This window comes from Lynx rufus, unplaced genomic scaffold (assembly GCF_022079265.1).
Source record: "Lynx rufus isolate CCGP_SWC_20201006 ecotype Redwood Valley unplaced genomic scaffold, mLynRuf1.p SCAF_17, whole genome shotgun sequence".
Classification (NCBI taxonomy): domain Eukaryota; kingdom Metazoa; phylum Chordata; class Mammalia; order Carnivora; family Felidae; genus Lynx; species Lynx rufus.
The window spans coordinates 28,335,715-28,351,417 of record NW_025814831.1 but is presented as its reverse complement, the minus strand read 5'-3'; the positions used below and the strand labels follow the sequence as shown (position 1 = coordinate 28,351,417).

The window sequence follows — 15,703 nt, the reverse complement described above, 5'->3', positions numbered from 1 at the left end:
TGAAAAAAATTTATATACTTAAAAAACAGTACATATTAAATTGCTTTATGTTCTTCCAAATTGTTGCAAAGAGGGATCACATAATGGAGCTTTAGGTTGGCCGCTTGAAGAACCCTCACACACAGTGGATATTTACACCGATATATACATTCATTCCCCAGGCAGGCCTAGTGAGGTACAAATTGTAAGTTTCACACTTGATGGTAAAAGCAATAGATGGCAAGAATGAGCTGTGGCCAAGGCCGCAAATTGATAGCTTATGGACTGCTTTGTCCTACAGATGTGTTTTATTTGGCTGGTATGGAACTAAAAGTGGATTGACATTTCAAAATTGGGATATGGAGGGGCACCTGGGTGACTCAGTCGGTTCTGTGTCCAACTACGACTTAGGTCATGATCTCATGGTTTGTGGGTTCAAGCCCCATGTCGGGCTCTGTGCTGACAACTCAGAGCCTACAGCCAGCTTCAGATTCTGTGTCTCCCTCTCTCTGCTCCTCCCCTGCTCGTGCTCTGTCTCTCTCTCTCTCTCAAAAATAAATGTTAAAAAAAAAAAAATTAAAAATAAATAAAAATAAAAATTGGGATATGGAGAATCTCTTGAAAAGCCGGAAGTTCTGGAAACACCAGGCCAGCAACCCTGCATAGCACCACTGAATGTCCTTCAGACAGGCTGGCCACTCAGATAACCACAGCCCCTCCTGGCCTGCTTCACTTATTTGCCTTATCTGCCTTATCTGCCTGGCTCAACAGGCACTTGGGTTTGGGATCCCTGAATGATGTTATTAAGTTCACAGATCAGGGTCCTCCGGGGGAACAAATGTATGTGTGAGGAGTGCTGTCTTTAGACACAGGAAGCAGTTATTCATTCTTACATTGCTAGAGAAATAAAATAGTTGATACCTTAGTGTTCCCTCCACTCTCAACATGTTTAGGCCTTGCTTATATTAGGAATATCTATTAGTCTTTTAAATTTAGCTTGATCTGATCTTTGGGAAGAGGTCAGAACCCTTTTTCTATCTAAGTCCATTCCTGGATAGCAGAGAATAATAGTGGATAAATAAATGCTGCTTGTTAATGTCCATGTGTTATACTACTTTATCCAAGAAACTTCAGTACATGCAAATGTTACAAATTTTAAAGTTCGAAAGGTTAATAAACAATGGGGAGAAAATCTCATGGTGAAACTCACTTCATACAAAAGTATACGCAGACGTGCTGAGAGAGTATTTCCTAACAGCAGCGTATTTAATGCAGCCTCGTACCTTGTGGCCAACATTTGCTTTTGGTCATTAACTTCTCGTTCTTCCCAACTACAAAGGAGGTAGTGCAGATGTGATAAAGTGTTTTTCTCTCTAATGTTCCTGATTCTGTGAGGTTCAGTGATCAGCATGTTTATTTCCATAGTTAATCATTGAAGTAATAAATGATTTTTGGCTTTGTGGCAGGAAGGAACATGTTTTGTAGTCCTGACTACAGCCCAGTCTGCCTTGACACTAATGAATAATACTACTTTGGAGGCCCAGGGATACTCATCTGAAAGAATTTATTTATAATACATCCTCGCTCCAGAGCTGTTCTTTCTCTTATGAATGTTTCCAAATATATGGCAAATCAAATGAAATTTGAATTTAAGGCTGCTTTTGCTTTAAACTTTAATGACATGCTCAGCCAAGAGAAGTGATAACTTGGCTATGCCAGGGAGACCAAATACAGTTCACCCTCTTTGACGGAAAACAGATTTATAAACATAGACACACATTATCACTTGAAAAAGTCCACTGTGACTGAGGGGTAAGTATAAGAAATGATCCTTCCTCTTTCAGTGGCTCATTTTTTCCCTTCCTTCTGCATTTTAAGCACTTGAGAAGTTTGGGGAAAAAAGTTGTAGCAGCAGAAACGATTCTATAAGCAAGAAAAAGAAACTGGAAAAAAGCAAAAGATTATTTGTGCAAATGTCCCTTGTGTTGTTTCTATTACAAGGTCATTTATTTATTTATATAAAGACTCATGGAATCAAAGATTCATAAAGGCCTAGAATCTGGGTGTTTCATCCCCAGTGACTAAGGTCCGTGCGCAGGCATAGCACTGATTGAGAGTTTAAATGTTTATTTAAAACAGAAATGCCAAACCACTCCACCCTCAACCTTTCAAACATCTGGCTAACAATAAGCTAGTTCTTCAGCAACAATGTCAGAGCAGCGGAGTAACTCAGGTTATATTGTAACTCAAAAGCAATACTACTAGAAAACTGAAAACACCTAGCGCTGCAGAAAGAACGGCAGGACAAACTCGAAGAGAATTAGCTATAAAAAAACCATTCAAAGGCATTTCTGCTGCCTAACCTTTCACTTTTTATCTAATGCATGGCTGCCACCTTTGAACTGGTTTCTACTTGCATAGCTATTTGGTGGGAAAAATCATACGGCTGTCCCAGGCACAATTTGGGAAAGTGCAAATTGTCTCTAAGGCACAGAACTCAGATTCTCAGCCAGATTACCAGCAAACTAGACTTCCCAAGGGAACATGCTAGAGAAAATGACCAGTGTTCCCCTGCTAGAGAATGGCTCCCCTCTGGAACAAGAGCAGGGCTCTCCCCCTCCCTCCGATGCTTACTTTCATCTCTGTCTCAGCAATGTGCCCCTGTTCCTCCGTTCCACAGCAGAAGCAATACTCAGGATTAACACCCAAACTGAGCCTGCCTCTCAGGCCTGCTGAGACGGTGAGTCTGAGGGATACAGGAACGTGAAAGGCCAGTCAGCCCTTAAAAAAATCAAAGGTGCATTTACATGATGAACCAAAACCCATTGTTAGGGTTTACAGCAAACCCCCAAGTCCCCAGAACTTGTAACTTTAATCTGGGGTTGGCCCCTTCCCTTATTTTAAGAAAAGGCTTTAGTGATTACGTTAGTACCATTGTACTAGGCTTCCCAGAATTGAGAAAACAATGGGAACATCAAACCAAAGAAGATCCCATTGAACAGAGTTGCCCATCCCCAGCCATGGGGTCTTCCCCAAGCATGAGCCTTTACGCCACCAGTTTTAGGGAAATAGCAAAATTTCCATTGCACAGGTCCTTCCAAAATATTATAGAGATATCAAACATTCATTTTTGGGGTTTGGGGAAAATGAAACACAAATTAATTTAGCTGTTTCTAGGAAGGCAGGATGTGAGACTCATCAAGGCAGCCCCTATGACCCCAAACGCTAACGGAACATTGCATAAGGCTAGGTGGAAACCCAAAGCTCATATCCTTAAGTAAAACCATCAAAAGCTTTGAGGACACTTTCTCTCTTTGGGAAAGCTGGTTCGTTCCTGTCCATAAGGACATAATGACTACGGGATTAGAACGGAGCTCTCAGCCAAATTCCTTTCACTTGGCGGCTTCTGCCTGTTTTGTTAGGCTTCAGGGACTACCAGGTTTTGGTGCTGGCTTTGGGCCACTCAAGTAGGAAAGATGATACAGATTCACTGATATGGCTTCATAAAACACCAAAAGGGGAAAATACTGACTAGACATACAGAAAGGGAGTGGTTGGGGCTGCTGAAGTCAAGGTTAGAACCCTAAGAGCCACGAAGGCAGAGGCACTCTAGACCTTCTTAAAGATACCAAGTAGAGGCAGCTACAGGAGGCCCTCTCTCCCTCATGGTTTTCTCTTAAGGCTGTTCTATTGCCCCACTGACTCAATTCTCGATGAAGCACCTCACTTTTTAGAGGCATCTTCCAAAGTTAGGAAATCCTACCTGCATCGGTCACAGACTGAAACTCCAGCTGTGTGATGAGGAGGGACCTAGCCTTCTTTCTTGACTCCTCACTGAAGAAATTTCAATCGACCCTCAGAGGAAAAGCAATCTAAGCCCGCTTTTCCTCCTAAAGCATTTAGCTGCGCAAAGTCACTGAACTTTCTGAAAACAAGCCCTAGATTGACTCCACCAGACATATTTTCCCAGACTCAGGGCTCCTGAGAGGGTTTCACCACTTCGCCGCTCTCCAGACGACCCTGGATGGGCCCCACCTGGTTCCAGCCCACTCCAGTTTTACACTTTTCCCTCCTCCACCCAGAGGTGCAATGCCTGGTGTTGAATTCCCAAGGCAGCTTCCAAGTAATGGTGAAATGATAAATGGGATATAAGCTGCTACCAGCAAAATTAAGGTGAGCATTGTGTCTCCTCTTCAAAGGTGGGATCACCAGATGAGGTACAGAGCTGCTGTTGCTATGGCAGTCACTGAGGACAAAGCCAGGGCCATGGGGCCCTTCCATTCTCCAAACAAAACCACTCCTAGATCCTATCTAAGAGGCAATGCCACTCTCCAAGTGTACACGGAAAGTGCTTTGGAGCCTCCGCCTTGCACTCCTTGTCTGCAAGTGAACAAAGCCAGGAAAGCGCTCTCTGCATTCAGTAAGTGTGCTGTGAAGTTCTTTGGATCCCAGTTTCCTGGAGGCCATACGGGCTCAGGAGACTAGAGGCTGGGTCGACAGGAGTCTGTTCCCAGGAGGCACCAGGAATCTGAATCTAAGTCAGGCTTTGGATCCATTTCCATCTCTTCCTTTGCTGTCTGAGTTCCTTTGGAATGCATCCCCTCCTGTCCAAACAAAACACAATTCCACATTAACAATACTGCCACCAGTCACCGCAGTCCAGGACTAGGTTTTCAATGTTGACTTCTAAGGATCTGTGGCCACAGTTTTGTCAGAAGCTCGTAATACTACCCTCAGATAATACCTTAATAATGCTACCTTAAATAAAGCCAACACCTTTACACTTGCTGCAGGCAGGGTGACCAACTGTTTGCCCAGGACTGTAGGATTTTCTGGAATGCAGAACTCTAAGTTTTAAAACTGAGACAACCATGAGGTGCCTGGGTAGCTCAGTCGGTTAAATGTCTGACTTCAGCTCAGGTCATGATCTTGTGGTTTGTGGGTTTGAGCCCCATACCCGGCTTGCTGCTGTCAGCATGGAGCCCGCTTTGGATCCTCTGTCTCCCTGTCTCTGCCCCTCCACCACGCATGCATGCACGTGTATGCTCTCTCTCTTTCAAAAATAAATAAACATTAACAATAAATAAAAGTGAGACAGCCCTAAGCCAAACAATCCTCCTGCCTGCCACGGCTGCCAATCACCCCATGCTTGCCTCGAGTATATTTATTACTTCCCAAAGTCCTTTCATAGACAAGATTTCATTTAATCCTCAAAACAACCATAACAAAGTACATGGTATTATTTGCCCTTTTTAGGTGAGAAACCAAGACTCACAGAAACAAATTTGTCCAGACACACAAAACTGACAAATGGCAAAGCCAAGGGTTGAACCCTATTTCCCAGTCCTGGTTCACTCTCAATAGAACTAATGGCTAAAAGAGCTATGGCTCTTGATAAACAATGCAAACAGCATTGAAATTATTTTTATCAAAAATGTTTAATATGAACCTAATTAAGTCTTAAGTCTAACTTCTAGTTTATAGAAATGACAGGGTGACAAAAGAACAAGTTAAATAATGTTCTGAGAAGAAAAGACAAATCCAGAATGTAGCTCATTTTGTTAAAGAGCCGACCCTGTTTCTTCAACAAATTGATGCCATGAAAATTTAAAAAAGAAAAGTTCATATATTGAAAAAAAAATCATATATTGAAAAAAAAAAAAAGGAAACCAATCTGACAATAAACTTCATATATTGAAAAAAAAAAAGTGATGGTAGTAGAAAGAAGTATTCTAGATAAAAAAAAATAACAGATATAACAATGTGATAATGTAATGTAGGGCCCTTGACTGGATTCTGGACTCATAAAAAAAAAAAAGTTATAGAGAACATTTTTGTGGGAAAACTGGGAAAATTCGACTATCAATTGGGTACTGGATGAAAATTGAGAATATCAGTGTTGAGTGTGATAGTAGTTTGGTGGTTAGCTGGGAGAATGAATGTGTTTATTTTTGGATTTGTGTAAGAAAGTATTTAGAGGGGCTATGTTATGACTTTTATAATCTATTTGAAAACGGTTTAGCAAAATAAAAAATATATACACACACATATACCCACATATATTTTAAATACACACAGATATATACCCCCACATATTTTAAATGCACACACACACACATACTTTTGAAACATGTTAACAATTGTTCAATCTAGATGGTGGATTATGAGTATCCGCTGAACTATATGTTTATAAAGTTTTTCATAGTAACAAGTAAAAGAGGGGTGCCTGGGTGGCTCCGTCAATTAAACACCCAACTCTTGATTTCAGCTCATGATCTCATGGTTCGTGGAACTGAGCCCCAAGTCGGGCTTTGTGCTGTCAGCACGGAGCCTTCTTGGGATTCTGTCCTCTCTCTCTGTCCCTCTCCCACTCACACGTGCACTCTCTCAAAATAAATAAATAAGCATTAAAAAAAATAATAAAAGAAAAATATACAATAACAAAAAACAAAGTGATGAAAATGATCTAACCGAGGTGCCTGAACAAGGCCCAGGGCTGCTGAAATTAATTACATAAGTTACATCATCAAAAGATAAGTCTCTGCAAAGGAAAAGGTCTATTTCAATTCTTGGGTGTTTTGTTTCTGTGACTCTTCAAAACAGAGTTAGAAATTGAATTATTCCTTTAATGCTCTCACCTGCTGCCCTCCTTCTAATTTCTTGTTCAGCTTCTGTAGTTGGGTAAAAATCTGGAGGTTTTCTTGCTGTAGCTTCTGTTGTTCAGCCAGACACTTTAACACCAGCCCGTGCAATCTCTCAACCTCTCCCTGCAGAGTGCTGCAGGCACAGGTAGGAGTTAATGGCGTTCCCTTCCCAGCACAGGTCTCTGCAGGACTCAGCCGAGGTGGCTAAGGAGAGAAGAAAGAGGTCACAGGTGCTTCTGCGTGCTTATCCCAACTCCCCAATCCAACCTTCCTCAAAATACTATCGGACCTTACTTTAAAAGTAACAAGATAAACCACACACACACACAAAGTAAATGCAAGAGAAACAGAAAGCTGCTGGGATTACAATAGCACCTGGCTCTACATAACAGCAAGAGAACTCTCAGTGCCTCAGTCTCCATTATGCTAAGGTAAAAAGAACAATCACCTGTTTTGGAGAACTTGGCAATTAAATTTAAAGTGCATGGCTATCATCCCATTTAAAATGCTGAAGTGGGGGATATGGTTTGGAACAAGTCTTTCTGATCACAGTGAGAACACTGTGACCCAACAGGTCAATATTCATGAAATGTAGTGGATCACACTTTAGAAGAGATTTAAAAGGTGTTCAGTAAATAGGACTGCCAAAATAATTCAAGGAAGTTAATTGATAGAGGAATTTAAATGTTCACCTTAAAGTTTCAAAGGTTTTATTACACCTTTTCTAGTCTGGATTTCTCTCCTTTCTTCCACTGTACTTCGTTTATAGGAAGGGTCAGCAAATGATAGCCAAATCCGGCCTATTGCCTGTTTTTGTAAATGAAGTCTTATTGGAACACAGTCATGCTCATTCATTATGTATTATCTACAGCTGCTTTTATGCTACAGCGTTGACTAGTTGCAAAAGGGACTGCATGGTCCATAAGCCTAAAATAGTTACTACGTGGCCCTTTATAGAAAAAGCTTGGTGACCCCTGGTTTACATTTGAGGTACTTACCACAATTTGATTTCTACCAAGGTTAGGCACACGTGTGTGGCTCCCTCACGAGACTACAAGCATTATTTCTTACTCATATTTAGAGCCCCCAACCTACACTAGCAGTGTCAAGAAAAAGTGGATTTGAATTTTGGAACTTTAATTTTGGTACTTCTGAGGCAAAGAGAAAAGAAAGTCCTCTGGTGTGGAGAACTGTTAGTGCATCAGGAATGTGAAAGGGTCAATGCTTCTCCAAGGCAACTCAGGTAAGCCTAGGACAGATGCTTTAAGCACTGCCGAGTAGACAGTATAATGAGTTGATTCAGGGCAGTGGGAGACTGAGGAAGCTAGAGGAGACAGGTCAGGAGAAGTGGAGAGAGCTCTCTGGTTACCTAGTTGTGACTCAAAGGCAAAAAGTTCAGTTACCCAGGCTCCTACTGGGGGCTTGTGTTCCGAAGGAGCTTCAGAGGCCACTTTGAGTCCTTGCAGCTCTTCATAGGGCAGGGTGTCTTTCTCAGACTCTGAAAAAGCTGTACTTAGGGGAGATGGGCTGTCAGGCATGGGGATGAATTCTGCATTTTCCAGCTCCTATGTATAAGACAAAGAATCTCATCAGTTCTGTTTGAGCCATCTATTTTCTTTCTCCCAAATTCCCATCTTGCTATAGCTTTCACTCTGCTGTGACATCAGCACCCCCTAGTGGGGCATGACAGTTGTGAGTACAACTCAGCTCACCGGGCCTGTCAATAGGACATCCCTTCCTCAGAGGAGTAACAGTGATTTGAATTCAAACTCAAATTCAAGAACATGGTTTGGAGTGTGTGGCACATGTCCTTGACACACTTATTCTACACAGTCTGTTCGAGCTGGGAAGGTTGAAGGTGATGGCAGTGAGGCCAATGCCCAGGCTGAAACGTTAGGTACAACAGTGTACTGCCTCTTGCATTCATACTCCTAACTGGCTATCAAGTTTCGTCATCTTACACGGGAAACTAAATCTCTAGATTTTTTTTTTTTACGTAAAAATATAAATTTCACAAACTACAATGTAGTTTGACAAAATACAGAAAATGACAAAATCCAGATGGGCAAAAAGACCAGCAATTCCATCACTCATAAATAAGCACTGTTAAAATGAGCAATACTGTGTTCAGTCTTCATAGCAGATACTCCTCTATGCATTACATATTTTCTAAGAGAACGGGATCCTGCTGCACAGGTATTCCATCTTTTTCTGCCCAGCCACATGTTGTAGCCAACTTTCCATCTAAATATACTCCAACATTTTTACTATCCGCACTTCAACATTCATAACCTCTCTATTGTACAACATTCCAACTGCCCCAATAGTCCACTTCTACAAACCACAGTACAAAATCTCTAAGCTTAATCTGCACACATGCATTACAAAGACTGCTTCAAGGAAGGTTTTATTAATTTAAATTCATTTAATACCGGTATGAGAACATTTTGTATCTCTTCTTGTCAGGAAGAAAAAAGAATTAGAGGTTTGGTAGTTTTGTTCCAGGTGGAAGTCAGAAACCTCGATGCCTACTGCAAAACGCTTGAACAGGGCATGGGACACGGAGAGATTCTGACGGCTCCTTTCTAGTTCCTGTAAAGGGTCTGCTATTTTATCGAAGATACCTCTGCCAAAGGAATTACCTTTCGAAGCCAGCCAGGGCAGGAGCTGCTGGCCCCACTAATGATCCCCATGGCCTCCGTGGGACTGACTAAACCTTCCATTCCTCGGTCTGCTTCCATTGTTCCTCGGAAGCCTCCGCTTGGATCAGGAGTTTCAGATTCCCGCTGACTGTCCTCCTCTTCTCCCCCACCGCCGCCGCCTCCTGGGCTAGCACTCTGAACCACTGACAGATACACAGCACAGAAAGAGAGAGCCTTGCTAGGCAGCAAGAAAGATTTACGATCTCACAGTCCCCCTGACCCCTGGAGAGCTTCCTAGAGTCGCATGAAGTAGTAGCAACAGTGTCAAGATATTTGGGACTAAATTTGTAGTTTTTATACAAGATATTGAATATCAGCATCTTTATAATGATAATTGACTTCTACATCCCAAACTTACTCATTTCTATGTCCATAGCAGATTATCAATGTTCTAAAGCACTACTGAACAGCCGCCCCAACCACAGCTCATTGAATCTACCACCCGTGCTTTAATAGATACACCCAGACTCTAGCATTCTCCACCAAGGCTTGTCAAGGTTTCGTATAAATACAAAGCACTTTCACATTTGAGCCAAACAACTCTTAAAATGGCCAGATAAACTCACCACTAACTTCCTTTCTGGAGAAGTCTTCAACCATTAAATTCATTAAATTCTTTTGATAACAATTTGTAAGAATTTTTAAAATATGATGGCTGGTTCTTTCATATGTAGCACATTCCAAGTTATCTTAATGAAGACTAGCTGACGTGTAGTCAAAAAATGGAATGAAATTTTAATATGGGCCAAAAAGATGTATTTGCTAAAGCTAAAAAAGTAAGTGCATGGTATATTCCAAAGTTAAACGTAAAGGACTGTTCGCGATCACCAGCTATAGTGGCTTGCAGACTGTGTCACACTGTGATCCTACCGAAGCAGCAGACCTGGAGATGCCAACAAAAGCTCCGAAGCTTGTTTTAAATGGCTTTTGAAAATAACGTTACATTTGAAATATACAAAAGACTATTTTAACACACGTGTAAGTTTTGACGCCTAACAAAACAAAAACGTGAATCTACCACTTGAAGAACTAGAACTGTACTTTCCAATACGGTAGTCACTAGCCATATATGGCTATTTAAATTTAAATAAAAAGTTCAGTTCCTCAGTCACGGTAGCCACTTTTCAAGTGCTGGACAGCATACATATAGAACATTTCCACTGTTGCAGAACGATTTATGGGACAGTGCTGACCTAAAACATTACCTGTATCATATCTGTCTTGTGAATTCCTTCTCTTTCTCTGGCCTCCTACCTACATGTAACTACTGATTAATTCTGTATTTGTCATTTCTTTATATAGTTTTTAAAGTTTATTTTGAGAGAGAGCGAGCGCCCGTACGTGTGAACAAGGGAGGGGCAGAGACAGAGAGAGAGAATCCTAAATAGGCTCTGCATGGTCAGCACAGAGCCCAACGTGGGGCTCGATCCTACAATCTTGAAGTCATGACCTGAGCCCAAATCAGGAGTCGGACACTCCATTGGAAACACCTCATAGAGTGTTATGTGTGGTTTCCTTTATTCACGGAGCTATGTGTTAGATCTGTGGGAAAGAACTACAAGACATTTATCTGCTAAAACACTGAAAGACCCTAACGGTCAAATTTTTAAAATCTTATGTATTGGAATATCCCAAGAATCTGTACAGTTCTAGGCTGTGCTAGTTTAGGGGTGAATGGGATTTGAACTCATTCACGTTTAGAGGGTGTTTGAAATTGAGAACCAGGTAGACCCATCTATTCTGACCCTAAACATGACCCAAAGTAAAAAAATTGGATCCCAAAGATTACAGGTGGGGAATTCTTGAAGCATATCCATATTCAAGTGGAGATTAAAGAAGCCCAACGGAAAGAACTCTGTACTAACGGTGCCAACTGTGGACTGAACAAAAGCTCTTTTTAAAAGGGCTATTTTGAAGATTGTGATTCTGACCCAGAGGGAACCACAGTGACTGGGAGAGGAAGGAATCACATGTTAAAATTCTTAAATAAAAATGTATTGACTTAAAAAAAAAAAAAGAGTCTAGATACTGAACCGACTGAGCCATCCAGGCACTTCTATCATTTCTTCTTAAAAAAAAAAAAAAAAATCAATCACATACTTATATATCCTTAAGCAATATATAAATCTGGCTTGTTTTTCAACTTGATAAAAAGGCACATAGTCTGCTGCAACTTCCTTTTTACATTTCACATTATAGACCTATTTGTAGATGTTCATTTCTACTTTCGTACAGTATTCCACTGGGTGGTTAGAACCCATCCAACCAACAAGTATTTATTGAGCATTCACCATTTGCCGGGCACTCTTCTAGGTAATGTGGATAAAACTAATGAATAAAAAACCCCCAAAATCCCTGCCCTTATGGAGTTTACATTTTCCAGCTAACTGATATGTGCTTTTAATCTTATTTTTTCCATTAAATACTGTTCCAGCAAAACAACACTGTAAAAGAACAGCTGTGATTAGCAAAAAGATATTTTATCATTTGTGACAGATATTAATATGCACAAATAAATGCTGAGCAATAGATTACTAAAAGAAACTAATAAAAGGTATGGTGTATGTGTGTGTGTGTGTGTAAACTAGAGTTCAACAAGTCTAGATCAGACTTTCAACTTTCTTTTTCTTGGATTAATTTGCTTTTATTCTGGGTCTTTATCTGTTTTGATTCTACAAACTATCAGAATCCAAGTTCCGAGACATCAAAGAGTACAGGTACTTTAGAGCAAGTGGAAAACCAAAAAGGAACACAGATTTAATTTCCTGGCATAGTCCTAAATAACACAGAACCATGCAAAAAGCAGCCAGAGGAAAGCTATCAGAGAGCTTTGGGCTGATTCTCCTAACTGCTTTGAAAGTTTAGCCAACTTTTAATTCTGAGGGCCTGTTTGGAAGAACTATTTCTATAGACGGGAATAACCCTGGGAATACGGTGGAAGCAAAGAGTAGATAGAACCATAGCCCCTAGCATGGTAAGGAAAGAAACAATACATAAGCCACATTACAATGTTGGGCAAGCCACTTAATTACTTCCATATGCTTGGTTGGCAAAGACGTACTCTCCCTCTGACCACAATGTAATATAAGTCATAACTTATTGTGAAATACACCCAAAATATGATCCTCCCTCTTGATCACCGTATTCCTCATTTCCCAAAGATATTTCCTATTTCCTTTTTTTGGAGACTGCATGGAATCTAACCCAAAGACCCACAGCTCAGAAAAACCACTGGTACCTGGTACCTGAGACACTGCTACTTACCAGTTCCAATGGATAAGCCACTGCTATTGGAACGGATGGTCTTAGAATTCAATACTTTCTCTGAGGAAAAATATTCAGTAGGTAAGCATCAGAAACAGCTATAGGCAGGAAAAGTGAGAAGACTAGACTAGGGAAATAATATTCGAGATAACAGCTATCTATCACTCCAGATAACTTTATAAATACTTACTGTTCTACATATTAAAGCACCACTAGCTACCCTAATTATATCCACTATGTAAAGTAGCAATTCTTCTTAACTGCTCTTTGGAATTACCTGAGAAGCTTTAAATAGTAGCAACCTAGGTCCCACCCCAGAGATTCTGATTCAATTGGTCAGGACAATGGGATTTCCAAAAGCTCCTTGGGGGATTCTAATGTGCAGCCAAGGTTGTGAACCACTGATCTAATAGAATGGACTTGGAAACCCTCATACAGGCTTTTATAATTTAGCTCCTAACAGAGTTATCCTTATGCAGAAAACAATTGATTTAGTTTCCTTTTAAAGGTGTACTGAATGTTTCTCTCAAAAGCATGAACACAGGCAACAAATTAATTAGTGGACAACTAGAGATAACGATTCTATGGCAGAGGAAGAGCCCAAAGTTATCATGTTAAAAAAGTCAGAAGGTTGCAAATTACAAATGTCAGGAAATAACAGCGTTCTGTCCCCATCACAAGGCATGGCGTCACTGTTATAAGACTTAAAGGAACAGCCTCTTTTCTTAGAAACACTTCTGTTTCTAAGAATGTGCCCATCAGTACCTTCAGTGTGGGTCTACCCTCTGTCAAATCCATCCCAACCCACACATATGAGACACTTACCAACAATGAGAATGGTGTGCCAGCCACGGCAAGATAGGTCTGGGACGTGATGCAGAGATCCAAAAATAGGCCGAGGCCATGAGGTGCAGATGTCAGAGCCATGTGGTCTCTCTGTGGGGGTCATTGCCAGGCGACCATTACCACCATTGCCCCAGGCAAAAATGTGATTATCTAGGGAAAAAAATTAAACAGCAGATAGTTTTTTTTTTTTTTAATTTTTTTTTTTCAACATTTATTTTTTGGGGGGACAGAGAGAGACAGAGCATGAACGGGGGAGGGGCAGAGAGAGAGGGAGACACAGAATTGGAATAAACAGCAGATAGTTTAACAGAAAAGTGACTTCCCTACTCTTTGGGTTCCCCATCTTTATGCCCGAGAGTTAGAAAGATTTCCCACTATGAACAAAACAAGGGAAAGCTGTTTATTCCCCTAAACAATTCCTGATGCCAACCTGGAAAAAAATGACGTGTCTATGTATTGCCTGCCATCCATCTATCCACCCATCCATCCATCCACCCATCCATCCACTCATTCAACAACCTTTTTTGGTCATTCAACTGTTTTTGGGCATTGATTTCAAGACATGCACTGCTGGAGGTGTGGGAATACAGCAGTGAATAAAACAAACTCAACTACCCTTGTGGAACTGACATTCTAGTCAGAGGAGACTGATCAGTCAATAAGTATCAAATACTTCTGGTAGTCATAAGTGTTATGAAAGAAGATACATGGTAAAGAAAAGTAGAAATAAAGACTAATAATGGGGTAGCATTATTTCAGATAGGGTAGTCAGAGAAGTACTTGTCCACACTTCAGCAGAGACCTGATTGAAGTGAGAGAAGGCTATGTGGATATGTAGGGGAAGAGCTTCCCTGGCAGAGAAAATAGCAAGTGCAAAGGTCCTATGTGAATAACAGGAGCATCATGAACAAAGAGTAAGAAGGCCCCTGCAGCTAGAGCAAAATAAGCGGGGGGGGGGGGGGGGGGGGGGCAGACAGTGGTCAGTAAAGAGGTCAGGAGGTAGCTGGAGTCCTGGTCATATAGGGCCATGCAGGCCACTATAATGGCTTTGGTTTTTACTGATTGAGATAGGAATCCATTAGAAGTTCTGAGTGTACTAGTAGGTATTTAAAGGATTCATCAGGCTACTATGAGAAGAATCAATGAGCAGGGAGACCAGTTGTAGTAGTGAAGATGGTGGGAAGTGGTTGGATACATTGTGAAGATAATCGATAGGATTTGCTGATGAATGGGATGTGGGGAATAGGATGAAGCTGCCATTTCGTGAGACAGGAAAGCTATAGGAGGAACAGATCTGGGCAGAAAATCAAAAGTTTGATTTCGACTATAATACATTTGTCTGAGATGCATGTAACTTCTTATCCAAATCAGAGCACTTTTTAATGAAGAGGGGTTACTATTAATGATTAAACCTGGACAATAGGGATGAATGAGGACTGACCTGGGAAAACTGGGCACTAAAGCCACCATATCTTTAGACAACTAAGTCCAGGGTCTGATGAATAACTGAGCCTGGAGTTCAAGGGTGGTGACGATATAAAACTGTCAGTGGATACAGGGAACTTAAGGTAATAAGCTCGCTTAGGGAGTGAAGGGGGACAGAGGAGAGATAGAAGGATTGAGCAGTTCCGGGCATTCTAGGACTTAGAGGGGTCAGATACTGCCATCAATGGCACCTGATCTATCAGCCTGTACGAGTCTGTTTATAAGTGTCTCCCCTACCCTACTTAGACTGTGAGCTCCTTAAGGATAGGAGCTTTCTGAGACTCACTTTTATATTGCCAAAGCCTAAAGAGGACCTGGAACATAGTAGGCACTCAATTTACGTTGGCTGTGTGAACGAGGCAATAGAGAACAGTCCGGAAAAGTAGAGGAATACTGGGAGGTAATACGCCCAACCATGGAATCCAATTCTACACTCCTCATTCTGAAGTTTACCTTGTGAAGTACACAGATCTACTGAGGAGACATTACTTCCCTGAGGCCCTGTCAGGAAGTGCTGGTAGACTTGCAACACTAAATTTAATCCTCAGTGACATCCTCACTCTTTCTAGGTAACATTTCCATTTATCTAGCCTGACCTGACCTAAACAGTTTGCTCCCTAATATCCCTCATTTGGGGACAAGCAGGGAACGTTACCGTGCCCCTCTGAAAGCTGCTTCACTTAAATATGGCAACACATCACTTATCTGACACCGTCCTTGGATCCCTCATGTGTACACAACAGGCACAGACCAAAAGAAAACAAAGGCATCTTAGATCATGAG

General features: G+C 41.2%; 1 protein-coding gene and 1 non-coding gene across 4 annotated transcripts in view; one reads left to right on the top strand and one right to left on the bottom strand.

Moving 5' to 3' along the window:
• Positions 1 to 1,526: 1,526 nt before the first annotated feature.
• Positions 1,527 to 15,703, bottom strand: part of NEK9 (NIMA related kinase 9) — a 39,569-nt gene continuing 25,392 nt past the window's right edge. For all 3 annotated transcript variants that reach the window (XM_047080336.1, XM_047080337.1, XM_047080339.1), the window contains 6 exons: positions 13,415 to 13,585; positions 12,590 to 12,649; positions 9,266 to 9,468; positions 8,027 to 8,188; positions 6,618 to 6,827; positions 1,527 to 4,583 (listed from right to left, as the gene is read on the bottom strand). In XM_047080336.1, the coding sequence (XP_046936292.1) occupies positions 4,461 to 4,583; positions 6,618 to 6,827; positions 8,027 to 8,188; positions 9,266 to 9,468; positions 12,590 to 12,649; positions 13,415 to 13,585 (929 nt within the window). In that variant the 3' untranslated portion in view covers positions 1,527 to 4,460. The remainder of the gene's footprint in view (positions 4,584 to 6,617; positions 6,828 to 8,026; positions 8,189 to 9,265; positions 9,469 to 12,589; positions 12,650 to 13,414; positions 13,586 to 15,703) is intronic.
• Positions 10,775 to 10,893, top strand: LOC124512707 (small nucleolar RNA SNORA18). Its single transcript, XR_006962224.1, has one exon. It is a non-coding gene; the product is annotated as a small nucleolar RNA SNORA18 (small nucleolar RNA).